Consider the following 21162-nt stretch of genomic DNA (forward strand, 5'->3'; position numbering starts at 1 on the left):
CGGAGAGAGGCCTCCTCTGTGAGCCGTCAGAAGAGGAAGCTCCGGCTCCGTGTGCAGAAACGGCCTCCGTCACCTCACCCTGACCTTCACATCTCCACAGACGGAGCCGGGCCGCGTTGCACTCAAGCGGCCACGGGCTTTCAACAAGCCCTGAAAACTAAAGATGGAAAAAGGAAAAAAAAAACTCTAATGCCAACGTCTACAACATTAATAACTCCTTGTCCCGGCAGACACAAATAGAACGAAACAGGCTGATCTGAGAGGCTGGGTCGGGAACATCAGAATGCTCTTTACCCAAGACGAATTATCGGAGCTATTCCAGAGGAACATTTGCCTGCTACGGTGGATATTTTCAGTCTGAGTAAAAGAAAGCCAAGTTGATCAGAAAAGCTCTCTCTCTCTCTCTCTGCAGTCCCCCACCCACCCCCTGAGGTCACCACACAGGCGTAATTACATGGCTCCTCACCGAGCTCCTTCTGCGGCGGCGGTGTGCTAACACTGCCATCTGCTGGTGGGACGACGGAAACCTGCCGGAGCTCCACCGATCGACCTCCAGCGGGCCTGCCGCCGGCGCCCGCGCAATGCAGCGAGTAAGTGTGCACGCCGGACGGCATGCGACAACTTTGTGTGTGCTCATTAACTGCTGCGGGTCTAAAAAAAATCTAAGGAAAAACACACTTTCAGCAAGATGCCCCGCTCCAGGTCGTCTGATCGTCATCACGTGTCATCTGCCGAGAGATCGGTAGAACCTGCGTTTTTTTATTTAAATCTTACTATATTCTAATTCGCACGAGTTGACAATGACTGCAGGAGGAAATATGAAAAAGTGAGCTTTTCCTTTGCGGAGAGTATGCGAGCCGGCGTCTATTTGTTCTCTGAAACCAGAACACAACAGATGGTGAGGATGACCCGTTTTTCCACTCGTACCACCCAAAAAAAAAGCAAACTTTGTCTTATTAAGTTACACTGTGCACCACGCAACTCCCCATCTTCTGAGGCTCGCCATTGGCTCTTGAGAGGAGGGGCTTAGTTTATTTAAGAGTCACACTTTGCTTGAGAGCCTGGAGCCGACTGAGAGCCTACACAATGTCTGTGGGAAAAAAACTTTTTATTTATCGAACACAGCACATACATCGGATAAAAGAACACTTGATGATACAAGACGACGGGTGGGGGGGGGGGTATATAATTGCACCGAGGCCGTTCACAGGCCGAGGACGACGCGGTCGACCTTCATCTTGTACGCCGGCTTCAGGTAGTGCTGCAGCTCGCTTCTCGTCGCCCACAGGAGAGCGCCGCCTGGGCCCGGGGGGGGCCCGCCACTGCCGCCGCCGCCTGACAGCACGGCTTTGAAGAAGAACACCTTGGTCCCGACCGTGCTCTCCGTCCGAGCGGCTTGGGGCAGTTTGTACTTGTACACTCCGCAGGGCGCGTTGCCGAGGAAAGTCGCCTTGAGACCAGCTGCTGCTGCGGGAGGAGAAACACAAGGCGGGGGGGGGGATCTAGAGGTGAGCTGAAGTGCAGATGTTCCCAAGTTAAAACGCAGCTTAAGCTGTATTAAGTGCGGTACTACCCTTGATACTCTTGTCCTCCGCGGTGACTTCCCCCCCCCTTCCCTCAATAAAGTTGTAATCAAACCTCACGGAGCAGTTCGCTGGCCGAGAACTGCCACTGCGGGGCCACTTTGAACACAGAAGCCCCCACGCGTTAATGTCAAGTGCCAAGTCTTTAACGGGGGGGTGAGTGATGGGGTTGGCACGTTAAGCGTTCACGAGCGGCGCGGTGGAACAGTCGAATATGTTCCACTGGCGTTTTGTGTCAGTGCTTATAAGAGCTAAAAAAAGAAAGGCTCGGAGAGAACAAAAGATGACTGATAAACATCTGGCGGGACGGATCATTACTGGTCGGGGTGTCGCCTCGCAGCCGTGACCCCAAAGCGTCCGTCCCGTCCCGCCTTACCGACTCTCGCCGATACGCCTCTCCCCGCCCAGTGACCACGCGATCTGATCTCTATCCTGCGATCAGATCGCATCAAACTTTAACGATCCGGAGGATTAGAACTGGGTCACGACAGCTAAAAGGGATTTGGGATTTTAGACCCGGTGATGGTGCAGCAAATGGAGCGCGTTGACAATAAAGCAAACCTACAAGCAGCCGATGTTCAGGATGTGGATATGCAGCATCACGCTGCCTCAGGCAGCGACTTGGCGGCTAATCGAAATGCATTGTGACCCATTTTCACGCGTCCTTCTCACACCGCAGGACACTATTTTGTTTATAGTTCATCTTTCCGGTAATATATCCACTTTATTGACCGTAAATTAAAAAGGTAAGGCAGTAAAGCTCTCTACGGTTTCGATCGGTGAAACAGCCGCAACAGTGACTTTAAGTAGTTGATACTGCTTAATAGGTGTAATTTGACTTTATATTGACATAAATGTAGAGAAATAAAAGGTGAACATCATTGATACAGTTACAGTTTACATGGAAAGTTATGGACTTTAAATGTACAAAAACAAAAGAATGAAGCAGTTAGAGAATCGCAGGCAAAGATGCAGAGGGAAAAGTTAAGTCACCTTGAATCCTTCGCACTTGACATTAACGCATGGGGACACATGGGACTTTACGTTTCTGATGAAAACCATGGTTGTCTATTGTTTTATATATAGACAGTTATTGCTGTTTATCTTCATGAGCTGCATCAAACAACAGAACTGAAAGAAAAGGGCTTTCAGTGCCTTCCGAGTCAGCAAAAATTGCAATGGTGACACAAAAAACACTTGAATACTTTGCTCGATACTTTGACGGTTTAAAAGACAGTTGACTGAATATGAGCTGCAAAAGAAAAGCCACGTTACCTGGCAGCGAGGCGAGGGCTCGCTCGGCCGTCTGCCGCAGCGTCTCCCCGTCCTGCCACCGGGCCTGGGGCAGCAGCCACAGCGTTTCGCCGGCGACCTGCTGCTCGGCCAGGAGGACCAGCGAGTCGGCCAGGCAGCGCTCCGGCGACGTCACGTCCTGGTCCACGTCAGCTGAACAACAGACGAGACCGTCAGGCGCCGCTCAACGGCAACAACTCTGTCTCGTGACTGTCTGCAGTGCATGTTTTTACACAGACTTTGGAAATGTCAACTGGGAATTTTAAAAAAATATAATAATTTAAATGCAAATTGGGAGTGCTGGAGCGAATAGATTTTCGTAATGTCAAAAAAAACAACTAAAAAAGTAATACAAGTCTCTTTCCTTCCTCCCTGGTAATTTCCTTTAAACCCACATGTGCTTTTGGATTATTTCAATTTCGTTTCCATTCTGGTTCACCTGATTAAAGATTGGCGCCAGGAATACTATCACATACTTCACTTCAAAAGGGGCCAGTGGGTGGCATTTCATGTCTGGGGATCTATAAGCAGAGATGGGATATGATATTCATAACTATGTTTTCACTTGTGGAAAATAACCTGAAATTAATGTGTGTATATACATATAATATATGTATATATATTATATGTATATACACACGAAAGGTGATATTTTGTTTATTTATGTAATTACAGGTATGTATTATGGTGTGCTTAATGTTAAATTGTCCAGTAACAAGAGAAAAGCCCATATAAGGGTAATTTAGCTCAAATCATATATATATATATATATATATATATATATATATATATATATATATATATATATATATATATTTGTTAGCTTCGAAAAAAGCCATTCATACAAGGCGCAGGTCCTCTTCCATGTTGCACCAAATCCCTCACGCTGCCCCTTTAAGTAGATTTTCATGCTATTCTCAAATAGTTTGTCTCATGCTGACCTGTGACCCTCGGAGCCGGCTGAAAGATCTTCAGCTTCTGCTCCCAGGAGTCTTCCAGGTCCTGAGCCAACACGATCTCCTGGTCCTCGTCCTCCCCATCCGAGTCGTAGTCGTCCGCCTGCTTGCGACTCATCCTGTCGGCGTCCTCCAGCAGCCGCAGCTCGTGGTCCGACAGCAGGCTTTTCTCCCGCTCCATCTGAGGATCGAGTCAGAGCAGTGCCTCTATTTTACTGTGAAATCTTTGCTGGGTGTCATCTAATGATAATCGGATCCTTTTAAACATTACTCTAATTTACTGTGCCAGCAGCTGTCATCACAATACTCCTACATGACTAATACTTATTGTTCTTGTACAGATGCAAATCAAATGTAACTCATAAGAACTTGATTGAAATTTAAAGTCTGATAAAATACAGTTTTTTCAAATATAACACTAATTTCATTCAGATTCAAATTTGCCTTGCAAGTTTGCCTTTAGTTTTGTTATTCATGCGGGCAACATAGTTACAACACTATATTATTTCTAAATATAATCCTAATAAAAATAATAAAGGAAGCTTGACTGCAGTTTCAACAATTGTTTGTGCTGGAAATTACAGCTTTATTATTTATGAAGTGTGAGAAATCCATGGAGAGACAGGATCCTATAAACTGAACTAGTATATACTCATATTTACATAACTCTCATTACTCCAAGAGCCTCCCCAAGAGATTGAAGAGAGTGTTAAATTAAATGTTAACGTTACACACATATTTTAAAGTTTCTGAGACCCATTACACGTAAGTGGGAATCATATTTGCCACTGCATGTTTTTTAAAATCATGGTCATATACTGTATCTGTAAATATGTTTGGATGGTAAAGATGGCCACATGTTGGCTGGAACATAATTCCACGGTCTACACCTGTATTCCGTGCTGAATAAACGCACCTGCTGCAGCATCTGATTGAACCGCTGCTCGATTGGGCTGCAGTCCGCTGAAATGACCGGAAGCCTTTGCAGACACACGGCTGCCATTAAAGTCCACGGAGAATCCGCTCTTTCTATCACAATGCGGGTCTGAGGAGTCGCCCGACACGCAGAAGTGCTGGAAAACGGACGAAGCCTCGTGTTCCCGACCGATGTCCTGCTAAAGCAAGACAGAAACTGTAAGAGAGACCGACTCGCCATCCTTCTACAGGGGGCAGACATCTTTTTTGTTACGTTTACTGTATATCCAAAAAATCCTAATCCTGGAAACTATTTAGTTAAACAGGAGGTCATAGATAATGGATGGAGGAGGTTTCAATCATGTTGTTCTCTACGACGGTAAAATATTACCACCAGTTCACAATTTTAATTGTTTTCTTTTGGGTTCTCTCAAATCTTACGTAAGAATATTTTCAACTTGAAGGCATCAAGTGAGGTTATTTTTACGACGCTTTACAAGGCACATGAATGCAGCATGCTTATTCTTTTACCCACAATTCCCCGCAGCAGGACGAACGGTCTATTCAGATAAAAGTGGGGGAGGCTGATAGTTGTACTTAAAAAAAAAACAATCCGTGCACTCTACGTAGTGCGAAGATATATTCCAATATTTATATAATAGTATTTCCCAAGTCTCCTTATAAGTGCCAACTGTATTTATAGTGTAATACTATTGTATATATTATAATAATGACCTCGCCACCCCTAAAGAAAATACAAATATCCCAGGTCTGCTCAGGTCCTCAATGTCACATTTGTTGTGTGTGAAGTAGCTAAGTATCTGACAGCGAATGTGTTTCTAAATGTATAAAACATGTTTAAATTAAATTGTCTATTAGCTCGTTCTGTGGGTAACGTGGGCCAACATCTTTCTGCCTCCTTAAATGCAAGCGGAAGCTCTTTGAAGGCGGTGTATGGGTATGTTTTACTAGCATCCTCGTTAGCTAACGGCTAACAATTCTGATAGTGTTTTGTACACCAGAGTACATAATGTCGAGATGGCTCTTGTTTTGATCTCAGCAGTACATATTTGTGAGCTGATTTGCAAGCCACGCTGCTTCGTGACGATGTTGCCCATGCACATTGTGTGTTTACAGTGTTGGAAGCGTCGGGTTGCAGCGGACACTGTGTGCCAGTGCAGTCAGACTCCAGGAGACCGCAGCGTCCATCTCAGACTCTGAGAAAACCTTCAGAGAGTCGAGGTCAGATAACGACACACATGCTTATGTACATGTTCGCCTAGTGAGAGAATCAATCTGGATTTGTTTTCTTTCTTCTTGTATTTCTCCTGTTAATGTATGTGTTTTGCTTATTGCACGTTGAAGAGATACTAACCCAAGTCTTAATCCTCCAGCCATTTATCTCCACTGATTGACCAGGAGAGTTCACTGAGATGGGGTGGAAAGAAGTTTGAGGAGTTGCCAATCGCTCACATTAAAGCCACATACAACAAGTAAGTCGAAAACTGCAAAAGTGACTAATCATACCAACAAAACAGTGATTCAGTAAGACCAAATCATTTAGGATAAGTTATGTCGATGGATCTCAAATTGTACTTTTTTTTGGAAATAATACAAAAAAATAATAAGTAAATCCTTTATACAGCAGATTACTGCACTATAATAATTACTGGAACATTAACATTATAATGTCCACCTTTTATTCTGCCACGACAAGCCAAACATTCAGTTTTTTTTTCTGTAAAGAAAACCATCTCTAAATATTTGCCGTTTTCAAACTGCTATTAAAAATCAAATGGCCCAGTGAATGTAAACTGTCCTGTCCTGCACCAGCACACACATCCAGCTGACGGAGACCACGGGACATTCGCTGGTCCGGACGTCCTGCGGAACAGAGGGCTTCAAGAATATCAAGAAGTCGACGCCCATCGCTGCGCAGACCGCGGCCATCTCTGCTGCTGCGGTACGTTTTTTACGCCTGTATCTACGCCGTGAGGGGGTCGGCTTCAGCGCGATGCTCGACAGCACGCTACGATTCATTAGGCCTGCTTTTCCTCTCTCATTTAAGACGGATTAGCCTTTCTTCGACTCACTTAAGAGAAAATTATCTTGGGCATCGGAGTGAACATGGGTACCGTAGCGGCACGCAGCCTCCCCATACACACAATATAGCTGATCTGTACAATCACTGCTACATGGTGTGAAAAGAAAGGAGGGAGCTCGAGTTAACTTTCACCTGCTATTGACTCCCTATGAAACCATGCGTGACACCATCCGATCGTATACTGAATGGGTTCACCACCTCCATCTGTTTGAGCTTGTTTAAACGGGATTGGAGGGCGTGTGGTTTTAAATACCGGAGCTAAACTCCGTAATCACGAGGCCATCTCGTCTCCAGTGCGTACGCTGTCGGGTTTTCAAGCTGCTTTACGACGGAGCGAGCTGCAGCGTTTAGACTCGAGCGCATCGTCGGTGCCGCTGCCATCATTATAACTATAATTTATGATGAATATTAAAGCGTTTGCTGCAGGTAAGCTGCCCTCACTGAGGAGAGTGACAGAGCGCAGCGGTTTGGTGTTAAGCGCTCATTGGGTCTTTCTATTAGGCTGATTTATGACGGCTGCTGGCTGGGTTAAGGTCACGCTGGTTCGCGGCAAACACGCCGGAGAAATGAGGCGTATTATCATCGCGCTGCCACAGATTTTACCGCATCGGCAGATTATTCTGACCTCTGATCTGCCGGGTCAGTTGTTGTGGAGGTTCGAGAGCAGAAAATGGGAATGTGTAAAATATATTTAATGGGAGCTTTATCTCTTGATTGGAAGCCCAGATGGAAAATGACAACAACTCTCCAAATAGATTAGAGGTTGACAAGGTCATGCAGTTTAAAAACGAATAAATAAAATGCCAATCAAGAATCCCACAGTGGTTTTGTGAGAATGGAGATGAAGAAGCAGCAAATCCTCACAACTGAAGCCCCAACTTGTTTTGTTTTAACTTTACAATCAACAAGTTGTACTGCAACAAAATGTGTTGTCATATATAAAGAAATTAACACAATGGAGTTCTACCAGAGGGTTCTTCTCCAGCCTTTCTATGGCGTGTCTGACTGATGGGTGGCTGCTCGTGTAGACATGAATCTTCTGCATCTCCTCCCAACAGAAAGCCATAGCAAAGGGAGTGACATTTGTCCGCGTCGTGGTCAAAGGTATCGGCCCCGGACGTCTGGTGAGTCGAGAAAGAAAACTTGTTTTTATTGTTGGCCTTGTGATGCCATTAAAGTGCATCTTTAAGCCCCCAGAACGTCTAATTCAACCTTCTACAAATCTTTTATAGTGTTATAAGGCTATTTTCATAATTGTTTCTTTAATTTAGGCTATAAAATATGGAAAATGAGTCAAAACGTCAAAGGTTTTCGTTATTAAAACCGATTAAAGCAGCAACTCCTCAGTTAATTGCCAAATGAATGTTTCTTCATGAGCCAAACTGGCCTCGTTATTTTAAGTAACAGGATAGCAGTATAAAAAATAATACATGTGTTGTGTGTTTGAACAGTGGCAGCGCTAATAAAATGAATTGGAGTGTTAATTTCAGGCCGTTTTGAGGAGACAACTTAATCTGTTCCATCAACTTCGTTAATGAATGTTTTTCCTCCCGTGTGCAGTCCGCGATCAAAGGCTTGACGATGGGAGGCCTGGAGGTGGTATCGATCACCGACAACACCCCCGTGCCGCACAATGGCTGCCGCCCACGCAAAGCCAGGAGGACATGATCCCCTCCAGCCGGGAAGCACCGCCACCAGGAGGAAAGCGCTTGTGTCGTAATATGCTAATAAAGGCTTATTTTTTTGTTGTAACCTTTGAGCTCAGTAATTTAATTTCATCTGCGCCGCGACTGTTGACACGCAAGTACAGGGGCACGCTGGCGTTCATTAGACGCTCGGGTGTTTTGGCTCTGTGTGGGGAGGGAGTGAGAAACAGCTGGTTGCCATGAAGACTGGAGATTTAAACCTAGCTGCACCAGAAAAAAAAAACACACACAAAAAAAAAAACACCTGAAGTCAACACACACACCAAAAATTCAAACAAAGTTCTCTTTATGGTTTACTCAAAAAGGTACAGCCAAAAACACCTGTTTGCACATGATTCATAAATACATTATAGTAAAGCTCTGAAGAAAACGCTGGCTTTTACAGAACAGTCCGGGATGAGTAGGAGTTCAAATGGAAACGGGGGAAGTGCGACAAACATGCACCGAACCCGTACAGCGGCAGCGTGACCGTTACAACAGATCCCCTAACGTGCATTTGTAACGTTCAACGCTTCTTTGACTGAACTTTTTTTTTTGGATATTTAATATTCATCTGTAGCGCTCTTTGCACAGTGTGCTATAGTGTCTTTATTTATGAATTATTATTTACCTTCCAAAGACAAGAAACTGAAACTTGGAACACCGTAGATATCCTGTGACGACATACCGTAAAAAAAAGAAAAAAGAAAAAGAAAACAGCACGCTGCTCTTGTTTAGTGCAAATGCTCGGGTCCTTTCCCTTCTGTCATACATTCAGGAGTTAAAAAACAAAACAATAACTGATATCTTAGTGACTTTTCCAGTAATGCGTTTCACCTTGAAAGATGCAAACCTAGCGACCCGCTGAGCTCTTAAACTGAAATAGGGACATCCATTAATCACGAGCTCCTGCAGTTAAACTGTGATTGATACGATTAGCTTCAATGGTTAATTTTAAACTGTGAGATGAGAGAACTGCTTAGAAGTGATTAAAATAAAAACAGACCCCAAAAAAGTTTATCGCGTGAAGCTGAAGAGTCCCACTGATGTGGAGAAATGCTGCGCGGTGAATCCAGACTGTACTCTTGACGCAAAGACCGACGATGGTTCTTTGCACTCGGACGCTTCATTTAATATCAACACTTTATCTTTACAAACATAACCGAAAGAGAAATTAGCCCTTCAAAGTTTATATGTTACACAGAAGAAACTAATAGGATACATCAGTTGAGCATGTGAACTCGTCCTAACGTAGTACGCCACTAGCAGTAAAAAAAAAGCCTGAGATGTTAGCAAATTACGAAAAAAAATTTAAAAAAGGGACTGTTTGGTGATGCTTTCCACAATCTTGTCAACTTGGCGTCTGTTCTTCAGCAATATTTACACTGAAAGAGAAAAATTCCCTTCCCTTTCAGACAGCACCCCCCCAACACTTAAGTGGTGCAGCTGAGAGACCAGTGGGTTCCCTTTGCCAACGTTTACTCTGTCCCTTTCATTTAAGCACACCTCATTAAGGAAATACCATCCCGTAGAACAATCTGCATCCAAATTTGACGAGGACGACATCAGGCGGCAGCACATGGGAGCCCAGAAGCACCCGTGCTGGTTTGGGATCAACCATTTCATCAGTCAGGTGGAAGGCGGGGGGGGGGGGACGACGACGACCCTTTTGACAAAAAGAAACACGCAGTACTCACACACAATTTGCCCAGCGCGATGCGATTGGCTGGATGAGCTCAACTCTCGACTGCCTGTCGTTCCCAACAGCACTGATGCTAAAGGGACTCCCCAGCAGCGCCAGCACAGCTTGACCTGTAGCTCGCCCTGACGTCTGGCCTGCGAAGGGGCCAAGAAGGCAAAAGGACCCGATAACACATGGAAGAAAAAAAACATCAGGCTGTGACTGACAAAGGACATTTCCAAGTATAGGACACTTCTGGAAAGCATTTGAAACAAAAGTTGATCAGGAAACAAGCGACGTAGAGCAGATGATTCATACTGCAGACTTAAAGCTGATTGACTTTGAGGAAGAAAAAAAAAAGAAAAAAAGAAAAAGGTGCAGTACTGAAAATAGAGATTTTATACACACTAGCTATACAAAAATACATTTTTTTTTAATTTCAAATCGCACTGAAGTCCTTCCTTTATACAAACATCGTAACTCTGGATCTCGCAAAAAAAGAAAAACAACAATCAAGTCACTAATTTAAGAGATATTGTGGACTCAAACCAACACGTCACAGCTCCAGTCGCAGCTTTCCCCTCATCTGAGGTCGCCCGACACCTGAAGCATGAAGAGAGCAACGGCGCTTTGGAGAAAAAAAACAACCACCACGAAACATAAATAACAGTGCGGATTATATTGCGAAAAGTGAACACCGTTACAAGCTGGACACAGAATGACGGCTGGAAGTTAATGAGAACGGAGGGGGGAAAAGCTAAATATTGGCCAACTGAGGATTTTGAATCAGGCTGCCTGATCCTTTCCCCTGACTGATAAGGACGATGTAGCGGTGATGAGAGTAATGGACAGTATAAAGCAACCGAATTGAGCCCACGTCGCAAAAACAACACGTCACTCGTATTCTTTACAGCAGCTGATTTACAACTTGTGAAGTGACAACAGAGTCAACACAACTGCAGCGACTGTGGAGGCAGTCGCACGTCAACATCGAATGGCATTTCATTCAGACGTTCGTCCAGACTGCGCTGCGTGGAAACGTCACCAGCAGCTGGAGCGCTGAACAAAGTGTCCGCAACAAATATTGTTGACGCTGCCTTGACAAAGGCACTTAACAGGCGCAGACTGTCCAGGGGAAAACTGTGGAAGCGGAATGGGCGGGGGGCTTGACAATGAAACGCACACAAACACACTCGCACTGATGTCTTGCTGTATTTCAAAACAGCTCAAGCGTTTGGTGCCTCTTAAATATTGCACGATTGAAGAAAAAAAAGAGAGACGCAGCATGGAAGTTAGATACTAGAGAGATGAGGAGTGATTGTGCATACAGCCCTCGGATTACGATACGTGAAAGGGACTATCGGTTGGCACTGCCGGATAAATGTAGGAGTGGATTGGAGGACAGGAGGAGTACCGCAGAGCCCCCCGCTGAGGATAAAGCGAGGCCTTCTATTACTCTGCATCACTTCCCCTGGAGGTTGCTGAACTCCATGTCGTCCTTGCGGCGTTTCTGTTGGGTGAAGAGCGAGCTGAACGGGTAGAGTTTGGCTTTGGCCGGGTAGCGCTGGCCGGCGATGTCCACCTCGTAGTCCCCGCGGTTGATGAAGTCCGGAGTGATGGGTGTGGGGAGCCCCTCCGGGCCCGGCGGCGGCGACACAAAGCCGAGGCAGACATGGCGCTCCAGGGTGTAGCTGTAGGCGCTGCTGGTGGTCGTCCCGGCCAGTAGGCCGTTGCGGTAGATGGGCTCGCCCCACCACGGCCACAGGTCCAGCTCGGTGTCGTGGTCCTCGAGGACCAGCATGACGAAACGCCGGGACACGCCGTCCTGACGCTGCTGCAGCAGGGCCTCGCGACCGAGGAAATCCGTGTCCTGATGTAGGCACAGAGAGAGAGAGACAGAGAGAGAGGCCAGAAGGAAGATAATTAATCTACAAACAAATCGACAAACAGTCCTGTTGAATAAACTTGACTGGTAAAGACATCGATACTGCTGATGACTACTCATCTGAAAGCAATCTGTGAACACGCTGAGGTCCGGTCATCAACATTGTGCCAACTTGCAGACAGCGGCACACCTGATGTTCTATTGTTTTTAAAAGCGCCACTTGTGGTGCCTTCTGGTGCAGCTTGGTGACCATTTTAACAGATGTTTTAAGCAAAGCAGATGGCTTAGCGCCTTTCATTATTCTGCAATCATCCGACCGCTTTAAAGTAGAACTTGAGTTACAGCCCCGCGGCTTTGTGGCTCCGCCAAAAAACAAGTTGTTGTTCATAACCACGTTTGTCCAAAAATGTTCTTACTTTTACTTCAACATTTTATCCTGTTTTTTCCATATGGATTATTGAGCCCAACATCAGGTTGAGGCCACAGGAAGTTTCCACCACCAAAATCTGAACAGTTCATCCTTGAGTCCAAGTGACATTTGAGCTAAAGAAGTTCTTGAGATATATTCCATAGGATGGGACGGAACGGGAGGTCACAGTGACCTTGACCTTTTGACTACCGAAATCAAATCAGTTCATTCTTGATGATCCTTGGCTGTTGTCGGTACAGAGTTATAAGAAAGGTAGTGCGTCAATAGTAAACCGTGTCACCGTCATGGCGTAATAGTTTGATAGGCAGAGTGAGGAGTTGCTGTTGGCCCGAACAAAAGGCTTTTTAAAACCCCAAACGGGGGGAAAAGCCTCAGTCGGAAAATCCACACTGGCAGATAACTGGACCGGCAACAAACCTTGTCGAACTTAACCCTGAACTCTCGTCCGCACTGCAGTGGGGTGGTGAAGGCGTCGAGGTCCTGACCCCAGAAGGCGAAGAACTTCTCGATGCGCAGGCTGCGCAGCGCGTAGTACCCGGCGTTGCGGATCCCGTACTTCTGACCCACCGACATCACCTCGTTGTACACGTGCAGCGCATACTGTGGAGAGCGGAGGGGAAATGCTAATGTTAGCCGTACGGTACGAAGAACTTTTCTAAACCTCACCAACCATCCTGTGGAATGGTGACTGGACTCGTGTGTGTGTGTCGCACCTCTATAGGTATGTAGAGCATGAACCCTGGCTCTCCAGTGTGAGTCATACTCATCACTCGGATCCCATTGGCGTAGCCAACGCTCATCTCCTGTAAACACACATGCAAACACAGTTAAAAATGACTTCTGCTACTGTTAGCGACACTAACGCGCTAATGCTATCACCACTATGATTATAATTACTCTATTCATGTTGTTGAAACTAGATTTTTGGTTTCTTACCTTACAGAACATGGAGGGGAAATGGTCCGGTGTCATGGAAACATAGGACAGCTCAGCCAGAACATCCATGGCACGAGGTCCAATCAGATTTAAAGCTGTGGGCAAAGCATTAGGAGTCATAAACACTTTACACTTTCGGCCCTAAAAAAAGTTCAAGTACGACTAATCTAACATAATTCATAATAACACAAACAGTTATCATTATTAGAGTCTGAAAGAACAGACAAGAGAGTTTGTCACGTATTTTATGTTTTCAAAACCTGAGCTAATTCTGTAACTGTAGGACATTAACATCACCATCAATTAATATTTTGATTGTTAGTGTAAGGACATACTTTCCAAGACCATGGGTAAGTTTTGGGATATTGCTTCTTAATTTGTGTCTTTCTTTATCGTATAAAATAACGTAGTCCTAATGTTGTTCACATTTCAGACACATTACAGATATGCAAATTAGATTTTTGGACATGTATATAACCCTCCACCTTGTGCCCTTTGTGTCCGATTGTTAACACCAAACCCGCAGAGCAGAGAGTGGATGCGATGCTTTGCCTCTTTCCAGCGTGGGCACTAGATGGCGACGTCGCTGCAGGACATAGACAGCCAAGCACTTACCAGTGTACTTCCAGCTGACGTCCTCCAAGTGGAGGTTTGGGTCGTTGGGCATGTGCTTCTTGATCCAGGACCAGCAGTGGACCTGCTGGTCTGTCGGAGAGACGATAAAGAAGCTGGAGGCGGGACAGAAACAAGTGTCATTTTTTTTAAATGGTCGCTGGTCAACTGCACGTCAATGGTATGCTGTTGCCGAGGTGTTTACGAACTTGTTCTTGCTGATTCGGACAACGCTGCAGTCGTTCTCATAGCCTCCCCTCTCATTCAGCATGCCGGTGTGGACGATGTGGCCGACGGGGACGTCCAGGTCGTTGGCGCACAGATGTTGCAGGAGGTCCAGCGCCTGGCTGTTTATCGACTATCAGGACAGACCACAAAGTTCTGCTTAAATGACTTTACAAAACTTTACATCACTCATCGACTGAATACCAGTCGATATGGAATGGCACAATTGGCCATGTGAAGTGTACGGTTAGAAGTCTGAACCTCAAAAATGGAAAGTACAGCAGCAATTTCCTGTCCCTGCTGATGACTTACAGTCAGCTCGAACTTGGTGAAGGAGGACATGTCGATGACACAGACGGCCTCTTTGCAGCATTTCACTTCAGCTCCAACAATGTCAAACCAGTCTGGCTTGTAGAATGTCTTACTCTGGTCCAGCGATAGCAAATCTACACACACAGACACACAACAGGTTTATATTTTTAAATCAATTGAATTTACTGAAACTTATGGAGGATAAAGAGAATGTAGTGTTGCGGATGAGTGTTCCGTACCTTTACCATGAGGAACAAAGTATTTGGGCCTCTCAAAACCATGTTTCTCCATCCAGCGAGCTCCCTGGGTGTCCAGTCGGTCATAAAGAGGGCTGGTCCGCAGCTGACGACCAGTCTGAAAGTCCCAGCGCGGAACCTTGAGTTCGTACAGCAGGGCTGCAAACAAACAACCACACACACACGTTGGGAGACATAATCTTACAAGAGAAAAACTGGAAAACACTTGACTTTAACTCCTTTAAAAGGGTGTTGGAAACACTACATTTTGAATCCGTGACTTGTGGTAATTGGGTAACAAAAGAGGAGAAAAAAAAAGAAAAAAGTACCGCATTGTGTGATTGAGCTGTTGTTGAGAGACGAGCAGCGCGCTCATCTCTCGACAACAGCTCAATACTTTCTTTTCTTAAGCTATGTATGCTGTTGTTAACCAGAAACAATAGAAACGTAGGCAGTAGTTTTCTGTAGGTTTTGTTTGGTTAAAAAGGAAATGATACATTCAAATAGCTATCAGTTTATGTAATCGTCCTCTCAAAATCCACCAAAAAAATAATCTGCAGTGGGAGCTCGTTAAATCAGGTGGGTATTTTCCCAAAGTTAGGGGCCTTTGATACACAACATTTCTCAGACAGTTTGTCCTTGCTGAACTGCGACGGAAGTAAAGTAAAGCAAAGAGATTTTGCGCTAGAAAACTTTGAAAGATACCAACTTATTTCGTCGGACTTAGACATACTATCTTCAGATTCCTTTTCGGCACAGAACAAGGACGGTGGATTTAGTCTCCAAAATCGCTGACACTGGAATCTCGCTGGGCGTGGATCTCTTTTGTTTACCAAGCAACAAGAGTTCACTACTCACGCATGACCTCCATGACTCTGTGTCTTAGGAAGGTTCGGCTGCTCTGCAGGTTGCCGAAGCGCTTGATGTCCAGGGGCCAGACGTTGGCGGTCGGGTAGCCGTAGGTCATCCACTCTGCCAGGTACCTGGACACCAAACCACACAACATGCCGTTTGTGCTTCATCGTGACAGAAGCGCGAGCCGGATCGCCAACGCATCCCGCTGGAAATTGATGAACCGAGGCCGGAAGATATAGAGTCATAAAGAGTTGTGACGTCTTCATTCGGCAATGTTTGTCCTCACAGACACTTGCAGGACATCCCCTAACAAATACACTTGAACACACGCTTACTTGCCAGCTCCTCCAGCAAAGGCCAGGCCAGAGGAGTTCATCCCTGCCAGCACGTAGTAGCCAGAGACGCTAGGCATCTCCCCCATCAGGCAGCGCATATCAGGGGTAAAGGACTCCGGACAGTTGACCAGCTGATGAATCTCAGCTGATTCAAGGCTCGGCATTCTCCTCAGCAACGCACTGAGCATCGGCTCTGGAAGCAGAAGACAGTACGGTTTCGATGCACTCTCCACATCAATATATTGCGTTTTCAACAAGGATATTATTACACGTAAACAAAATACATTGTGATCAAGAAAACGGTGGGCTTTAAGTTAGACTGGCTTGTCAGTATTAGTATTTCTAAGCTTTTGAAGCTTAGAAAGTGAAGGTGATACTTGTCAATGGCTTTTCAAATGTTATATAACAAAAACACTTTGAGTTAGCTCTGCCCATCCACCCTACTACACAAACCAATCTACTGTTGCAAAGAATTAACAAGCTAAAGCTTGTGACGCTCAGCAGGAGCTTCACTCTCCTCCCCCTCACGCTATAAACAATCCCGTGAAAGCCGACCCAGTGGGTCAAACGTGGGAGCAAAATGTAAAAACACATTGCCAGTAGAAACCAAAGGATGTGATGCACCACGCTGGTAATCATTGGATACCACAATGCAACACACAAGATCTTAATATTGTTTTCTTGTTTTTAAAACCGCAGACTTGTGACCCGACATGACAAAAACTATTTTAAATTACAATACTATTTGCAAACTATATTTCAGTTACTTAATTTACTGTGTGAATGCATGTATGTATAAAACAATATGTTAATGTTAGGCAATGTAAAAATGATATAATTACAACTGTAGAACCCCCTGAGACATTACTTTGACCCTTTGCCTTGGTCCACTTCAAGGCTGACTGGTGATATACGGCTATCTTTATGACAACCCGTCAAGCTCCATGAGGAATCTCAGATTACTAGCAAGAGGCCAAGGCCAAGAGACAGCTGTGTGTGTGTTTACATATGTGAGGTATACTTAGAAATGGCGGTGCTTTCAGTTAAATTAAAAAGCATCGCACAAACTGAACTGATTCAGACAATTATTTTCAATCAGGACCATAGTTTTGAATAAATTAATGTTTGTTAAATAAAAATAAACTGAACACCATGACGTAAACCTCACCATGACTTAAACCCTTTCCGAAATGCATTGGAAGGAAATCTGGGGCCTGTTTCTTTGAAAAAAAAATGTTTTAAGTACTCTGCAACTACAATGTTCTTTGATCCTATTGGGATACAAATACAAATGTTGAGTAAAGTACTTTACTCACGTGAGTAAAGTACAAACCAGACTCCCCATCGTTACACAAAATGAAACACTTTGTGTCGTTTTCACCCCCCAAAAAAACCCCACATTTTTTAAACTTAATGTGTTTTCCCAAGCTATCCTCCTCCCTCCCGGTGCTCCATTCTTTACCGAAGTGGTCCCAGTCCTCCTGCATGCTCTGGATCTCCAGCTGGTTGCGGCCCTCAGTGAAGATGGGTTTGGGGTTCTTTTCAAAGCCTCCCGACAGAAGGCCGCCCTGCCACGGCCGCGCATATATCCTGCCGTCCATATCGATCACAACTAAGGACGAGACAAAAGCTCGGTGAGATCATGTCCCCTGTAACCGTGTTTAGTGTATATTGTCAGTGAATTGTTTCACTGTAAAAAAAAAAAAAAAATGGACCAATGAATAAGGCATGCCTTCTATCTTCTCTCTCCTACAAACACACATATTCAACCGGCAGTCACAAAAATCAAGGGAAGTTGTGTTCTGAAGTGTATTTCAACATGTTTTCCTTCTGAAACTACTGATTGAATTGACGTTTATATAATGGTGAAAGATTATAGAGCAGACTTCGCTTCGTGTCATTGAGCGTTAACTAGGGTGCTACATCTTTGAAGAGAAAACAAGGGCACAGGCTAAGAGATGATTGTTGCAGTAACGTACTGTGTAATTAGTTACTCTACCAGCCAATTTGCCAAGAAAAAAAAATGTTGAAGTTGTTCTCTATTACAGCCATCATATTTGTGATTTATAATCCATTAGCAACTGTGCCTTCTGAAATAAAAAAAAAGTGAATTTTCTTTGTGCGATACCTGGCGTGCTGGGTGAAAGTTGCTCCTGGAGAGGTTTGGTGAGAAGGTAGAAGTGTTCACAGCCATGAAGAGGAATCGACACCTTCGTCTCACTTGCCTGGCCCAACTCGTAAGCCCACTAGAGTCAAGACAGACGGAAGCAATATGTATATCTCTGCCTTCCATTCGTTTAGTCATACCGATCTATGAGCATAATGTAGGTGAAATTTGGATCAAGATGAATGAAGGCTGAAATTAAGAATTATTTATAAAATGTTTACAAGAATTTCCCTTTGATCCAAGTTGGTATTTGGACTTGTTGGTGCCCTTACATTTCTACCCCACAATTCACTCTAAGGTTTACCTGTCCAGCACAGTTGACAAAATATTCACACTCGATAGAGCCACGATCAGTCTCCACCGCCATCACTTGACCCTTCTCGACCAGCACCTGCTGAACCGTGGTTCTATCCAGGATCTGAACCCCTGGATGGGATGAGGGAGGAAGCAAATGGAAAGACGTAGGATGGAAGCAAATGGGAAAAAAAGCGAGGTGGATGGAAGTTAGGAGATACAGACGATGAGGAGAATTAGACATAAAAGCTGCATCGAGGGCAAGCTGAACATCTCAGTCTCTTACCATGTCCAGCAGCAGCCACAGCCATGGCGTGGTTAACATCAGGCGAAGACACCACAGCGTCTGCAGGGAGGTGGAGCGCCCCCACCAGGTCATGAATGTTAACAAGAGGGTGGAGTTTGGCCACCTCTTTAGGCTTAATGATGTTACAGCTGATCCCCATTACCCTATGAATGAAGTGAAGGAGAAAAAGATGAGAAAAAAAAGATGGTAATTTAACTCCGTCTCCATTGTGTCTTTCTCGAAAGCTTTTTTTTTTGGCTAGTAAGATTGTATATTGTTATTTTTATTAAAGCAATAGCGTCTGGACTGTAAATTTCTCAATGACCCAGCACTAATCCTGCCAAAGGTTTCTCTACTAAATGTTGAATGGAGGTTTTAGCGTCTTACTTTAGTCGGGATGCCAGGCGCTTCAGAGAGAGGAAGCGATCTTGATTTTGGGCTAGACAAAGAGACCCTGTCTTCACGTAACCTGAAACAGACAAAACCACATATTATGCGACAGGTCTCAAACCATGCATCGCAGATCGTCACTCAAATACTTCACTCAAAAAAAAGTAAAAGCCAAAATGATAATATATCTTAATGTCATTCTAGCTTTAGAAAAGGCTAAAATATAGAGGAAATATTATTGTGAGGCACATCAAACGATCTCTGGCTTCTATAACAAAGGCCACATGGTGCATGCCTTGTGCAAATGTTTCAGCTGCATAACTGCATACATGACTGAAAGTAAAACATATCCAAGTGGCTGACCTGTTTTGACTCCCGTCTCCTCTTCCAGGTGCTGATAAAGATTATTGGAGTAGTTTGCCATTTGACACTCGATGGAAATAGGCTTGGCCACACTGACAATGCCGGCACACAGTCTGGTGGTTCCTGCACCGAGCCTGCCAACAAGAAGGATATCAAGACAGGCAATGCCACAAGAGCAAAACAATGTCCAATCGACAACTCTTTTCTGAGATCCTTTGCCTCCTAGTGCAGAAAACAGCCCCTATCCTGTATCCCTCCTTCAAAAATGTTTACTCACCCAACCACTAAAACTCACAAATGAAATTGCAGACATGCATCTCACCTGCCCTGCTCCAGCAGCACTATATCGGTCCAGCCCAGTTTGGCGAGGTGGAAGGCTACTGATGACCCCACAAGACCTCCTCCGCAGATCACCACGCGGGCCTGGCCGGGCAGCGGGAGCGGCTGGGAGTCCCCACCGACGGCCAGACAGTGCGGGGAGGTCGAGAGTCCCCTGGCGGCCAGTCTGTACCCCGTCGGAGGAAGCATCAGCCTGGGGAGCAGGGCGGGGGACAGCGCCCTGGAGCTCCGCACACAGCTGCACATAGCTGTGCTTTCTGCGGTCACAAAACAAACACACCCGCAGTGTATTCGAGGGTTTTTAATGTTGTCACAAGGCAGCGACGACGCTGCAAATGTCACTAAGTGTGCGGGTTACGTGGACATGTAGTCACGTCGGTGCCGTGTTTGACGCAGTTTTAGGAAACTAACCTCGCGAATGCCATTTATCGAGTTGTTGTACTCAACGTGAGCTCCAAGTAACGCAGGTTGACGTTACAGTAACGTAACATGCAACACGTTGCAACGCAGACAGGGCCCCGGGGAAGCCAGCAAGGTTAACTTCCAGCAGTCAGCTGTCACGCTTATACCGCGGGCTAATGTCAGTTTTAACGTTAATCACATCACGTTAACGCCAGTTCTCCATCTAGCGGCATAGCTAGCTTTAGCTACGGCACGCCTCTGAAGTAACGTTAGCTAGCTTCATCTCAGAGGCTTCGTTAACGAGTCTTAGCTGAGCCGTACGGTTCGTCAAGTTTCGTACAAGTGTCTTGACATTTGGTGTTTTAAGAGTTCTCCGTGGTCAAAGTGAGCGTTGGTAGCCGTTACATAGCTTTGGCTACCGCAAAGCTAGCTGACGTTGGTGGTTCGCCCCAGTCACTTAGCTTAGGTTACGTCCGCTAACCATCAACCGTGCGTTGCCTGCGTCGTTTATAACTCACCGAATCAGCCAAGTCCAGACTTCGTAATGTCCGGAGGACAGATATGAATGCCAGTGACTGAGCGGTATGACAGAAAAGTATTGCTCGGCTACAGAAGTCAACACAATGTCAAACTCGCTTCAATCACAATTGACACTTCCGGTCTAAACCTTCAAAATAAAATCCTTCTGGCCGTTTCTTCGAGATGAATAGACAGCAAATCAATGTATATTTAATTTACTCAGTTAAAATCAATTAGTGGGCCATCCTTTCTTGACTAACCTGATTACCTTAGATAAGTTAATGTCATTGGGGAAGCGCAAGACCTGAAATATGATATATTAGATATTAAGCTCCCCACAAATTACAATTAGTCCCACT

The 21162-nt window shown here is 45.1% G+C and overlaps 3 protein-coding genes across 5 annotated transcripts; 1 reads left to right on the top strand and 2 right to left on the bottom strand.

The window, feature by feature from the left end:
• Positions 1 to 1102: 1102 nt before the first annotated feature.
• mrpl46 (mitochondrial ribosomal protein L46) lies at positions 1103 to 5009 on the bottom strand. Of its 3 annotated transcripts, none has more exons than XM_068575229.1 (4): positions 4749 to 5009; positions 3818 to 4013; positions 2859 to 3029; positions 1103 to 1461 (listed from the first exon to the last, which is right to left on the bottom strand). In XM_068575229.1, exons 1-4 carry the CDS (start codon positions 5007 to 5009, stop codon positions 1205 to 1207), a joined length of 885 nt encoding a protein of 294 aa, XP_068431330.1. In that variant the 3' UTR covers positions 1103 to 1204. The 3 variants fall into 3 exon arrangements, with proteins under 3 accessions (XP_068431330.1, XP_068431321.1, XP_068431313.1); XM_068575220.1 differs by having other exon boundaries at positions 1103 to 1464; XM_068575212.1 differs by having other exon boundaries at positions 1103 to 1467.
• A 518-nt stretch (positions 5010 to 5527) lies between these two features.
• On the top strand, positions 5528 to 8603 carry mrps11 (mitochondrial ribosomal protein S11). The gene is made up of 6 exons (XM_068574611.1): positions 5528 to 5705; positions 5885 to 5989; positions 6142 to 6240; positions 6581 to 6710; positions 7910 to 7975; positions 8412 to 8603. The coding sequence occupies exons 1-6, from the start codon at positions 5602 to 5604 to the stop codon at positions 8517 to 8519; spliced, it is 612 nt and encodes a 203-aa protein (XP_068430712.1). The 5' UTR covers positions 5528 to 5601; the 3' UTR covers positions 8520 to 8603.
• A 223-nt stretch (positions 8604 to 8826) lies between these two features.
• Positions 8827 to 20930, bottom strand: pdpr (pyruvate dehydrogenase phosphatase regulatory subunit). The gene is made up of 18 exons (XM_068576809.1): positions 20803 to 20930; positions 19866 to 20139; positions 19544 to 19677; positions 19178 to 19259; positions 18791 to 18954; positions 18515 to 18636; positions 18172 to 18289; positions 17506 to 17655; positions 16044 to 16236; positions 15712 to 15836; positions 14857 to 15012; positions 14618 to 14751; positions 14290 to 14438; positions 14084 to 14196; positions 13469 to 13563; positions 13246 to 13335; positions 12950 to 13132; positions 8827 to 12087 (listed from the first exon to the last, which is right to left on the bottom strand). The coding sequence occupies exons 2-18, from the start codon at positions 20126 to 20128 to the stop codon at positions 11680 to 11682; spliced, it is 2679 nt and encodes an 892-aa protein (XP_068432910.1). The 5' UTR covers positions 20129 to 20139; positions 20803 to 20930; the 3' UTR covers positions 8827 to 11679.
• Between the last annotated feature and the right edge of the window lie 232 nt (positions 20931 to 21162).

Source organism: Clinocottus analis, unplaced genomic scaffold (assembly GCF_023055335.1).
Source record: "Clinocottus analis isolate CAN_PGR_092001 unplaced genomic scaffold, fCliAna1.0.p SCAF_1, whole genome shotgun sequence".
Classification (NCBI taxonomy): domain Eukaryota; kingdom Metazoa; phylum Chordata; class Actinopteri; order Perciformes; family Cottidae; genus Clinocottus; species Clinocottus analis.

What these genes read in the sequence shown, in the direction of transcription:
- mrpl46 (XM_068575212.1), bottom strand. Translation starts at nt 5,009, where the DNA reads ATGTCTGCCCCCTGTAGAAGGATGGCGAGTCGGTCTCTCTTACAGTTT. An exon ending in TCAATCAGATGCTGCAGCAG is followed by an intron (nt 4,014 to 4,748) that starts GTGCGTTTATTC and finishes CTCGATCCTCAG; the next exon opens with ATGGAGCGGGAGAAAAGCCT. An exon ending in GCCGGCTCCGAGGGTCACAG is followed by an intron (nt 3,030 to 3,817) that starts GTCAGCATGAGA and finishes TCTGTTGTTCAG; the next exon opens with CTGACGTGGACCAGGACGTG.
- pdpr (XM_068576809.1), bottom strand. Translation starts at nt 20,128, where the DNA reads ATGTGCAGCTGTGTGCGGAGCTCCAGGGCGCTGTCCCCCGCCCTGCTC. An exon ending in GTGCTGCTGGAGCAGGGCAG is followed by an intron (nt 19,678 to 19,865) that starts GTGAGATGCATG and finishes TCTTGTTGGCAG; the next exon opens with GCTCGGTGCAGGAACCACCA. An exon ending in CGTCAGCTGGAAGTACACTG is followed by an intron (nt 13,564 to 14,083) that starts GTAAGTGCTTGG and finishes CTTTGCCCACAG; the next exon opens with CTTTAAATCTGATTGGACCT.
- mrps11 (XM_068574611.1), top strand. Translation starts at nt 5,602, where the DNA reads ATGTTTAAATTAAATTGTCTATTAGCTCGTTCTGTGGGTAACGTGGGC. An exon ending in ATTAAAGCCACATACAACAA is followed by an intron (nt 6,241 to 6,580) that starts GTAAGTCGAAAA and finishes GTCCTGCACCAG; the next exon opens with CACACACATCCAGCTGACGG. An exon ending in GTATCGGCCCCGGACGTCTG is followed by an intron (nt 7,976 to 8,411) that starts GTGAGTCGAGAA and finishes TCCCGTGTGCAG; the next exon opens with TCCGCGATCAAAGGCTTGAC.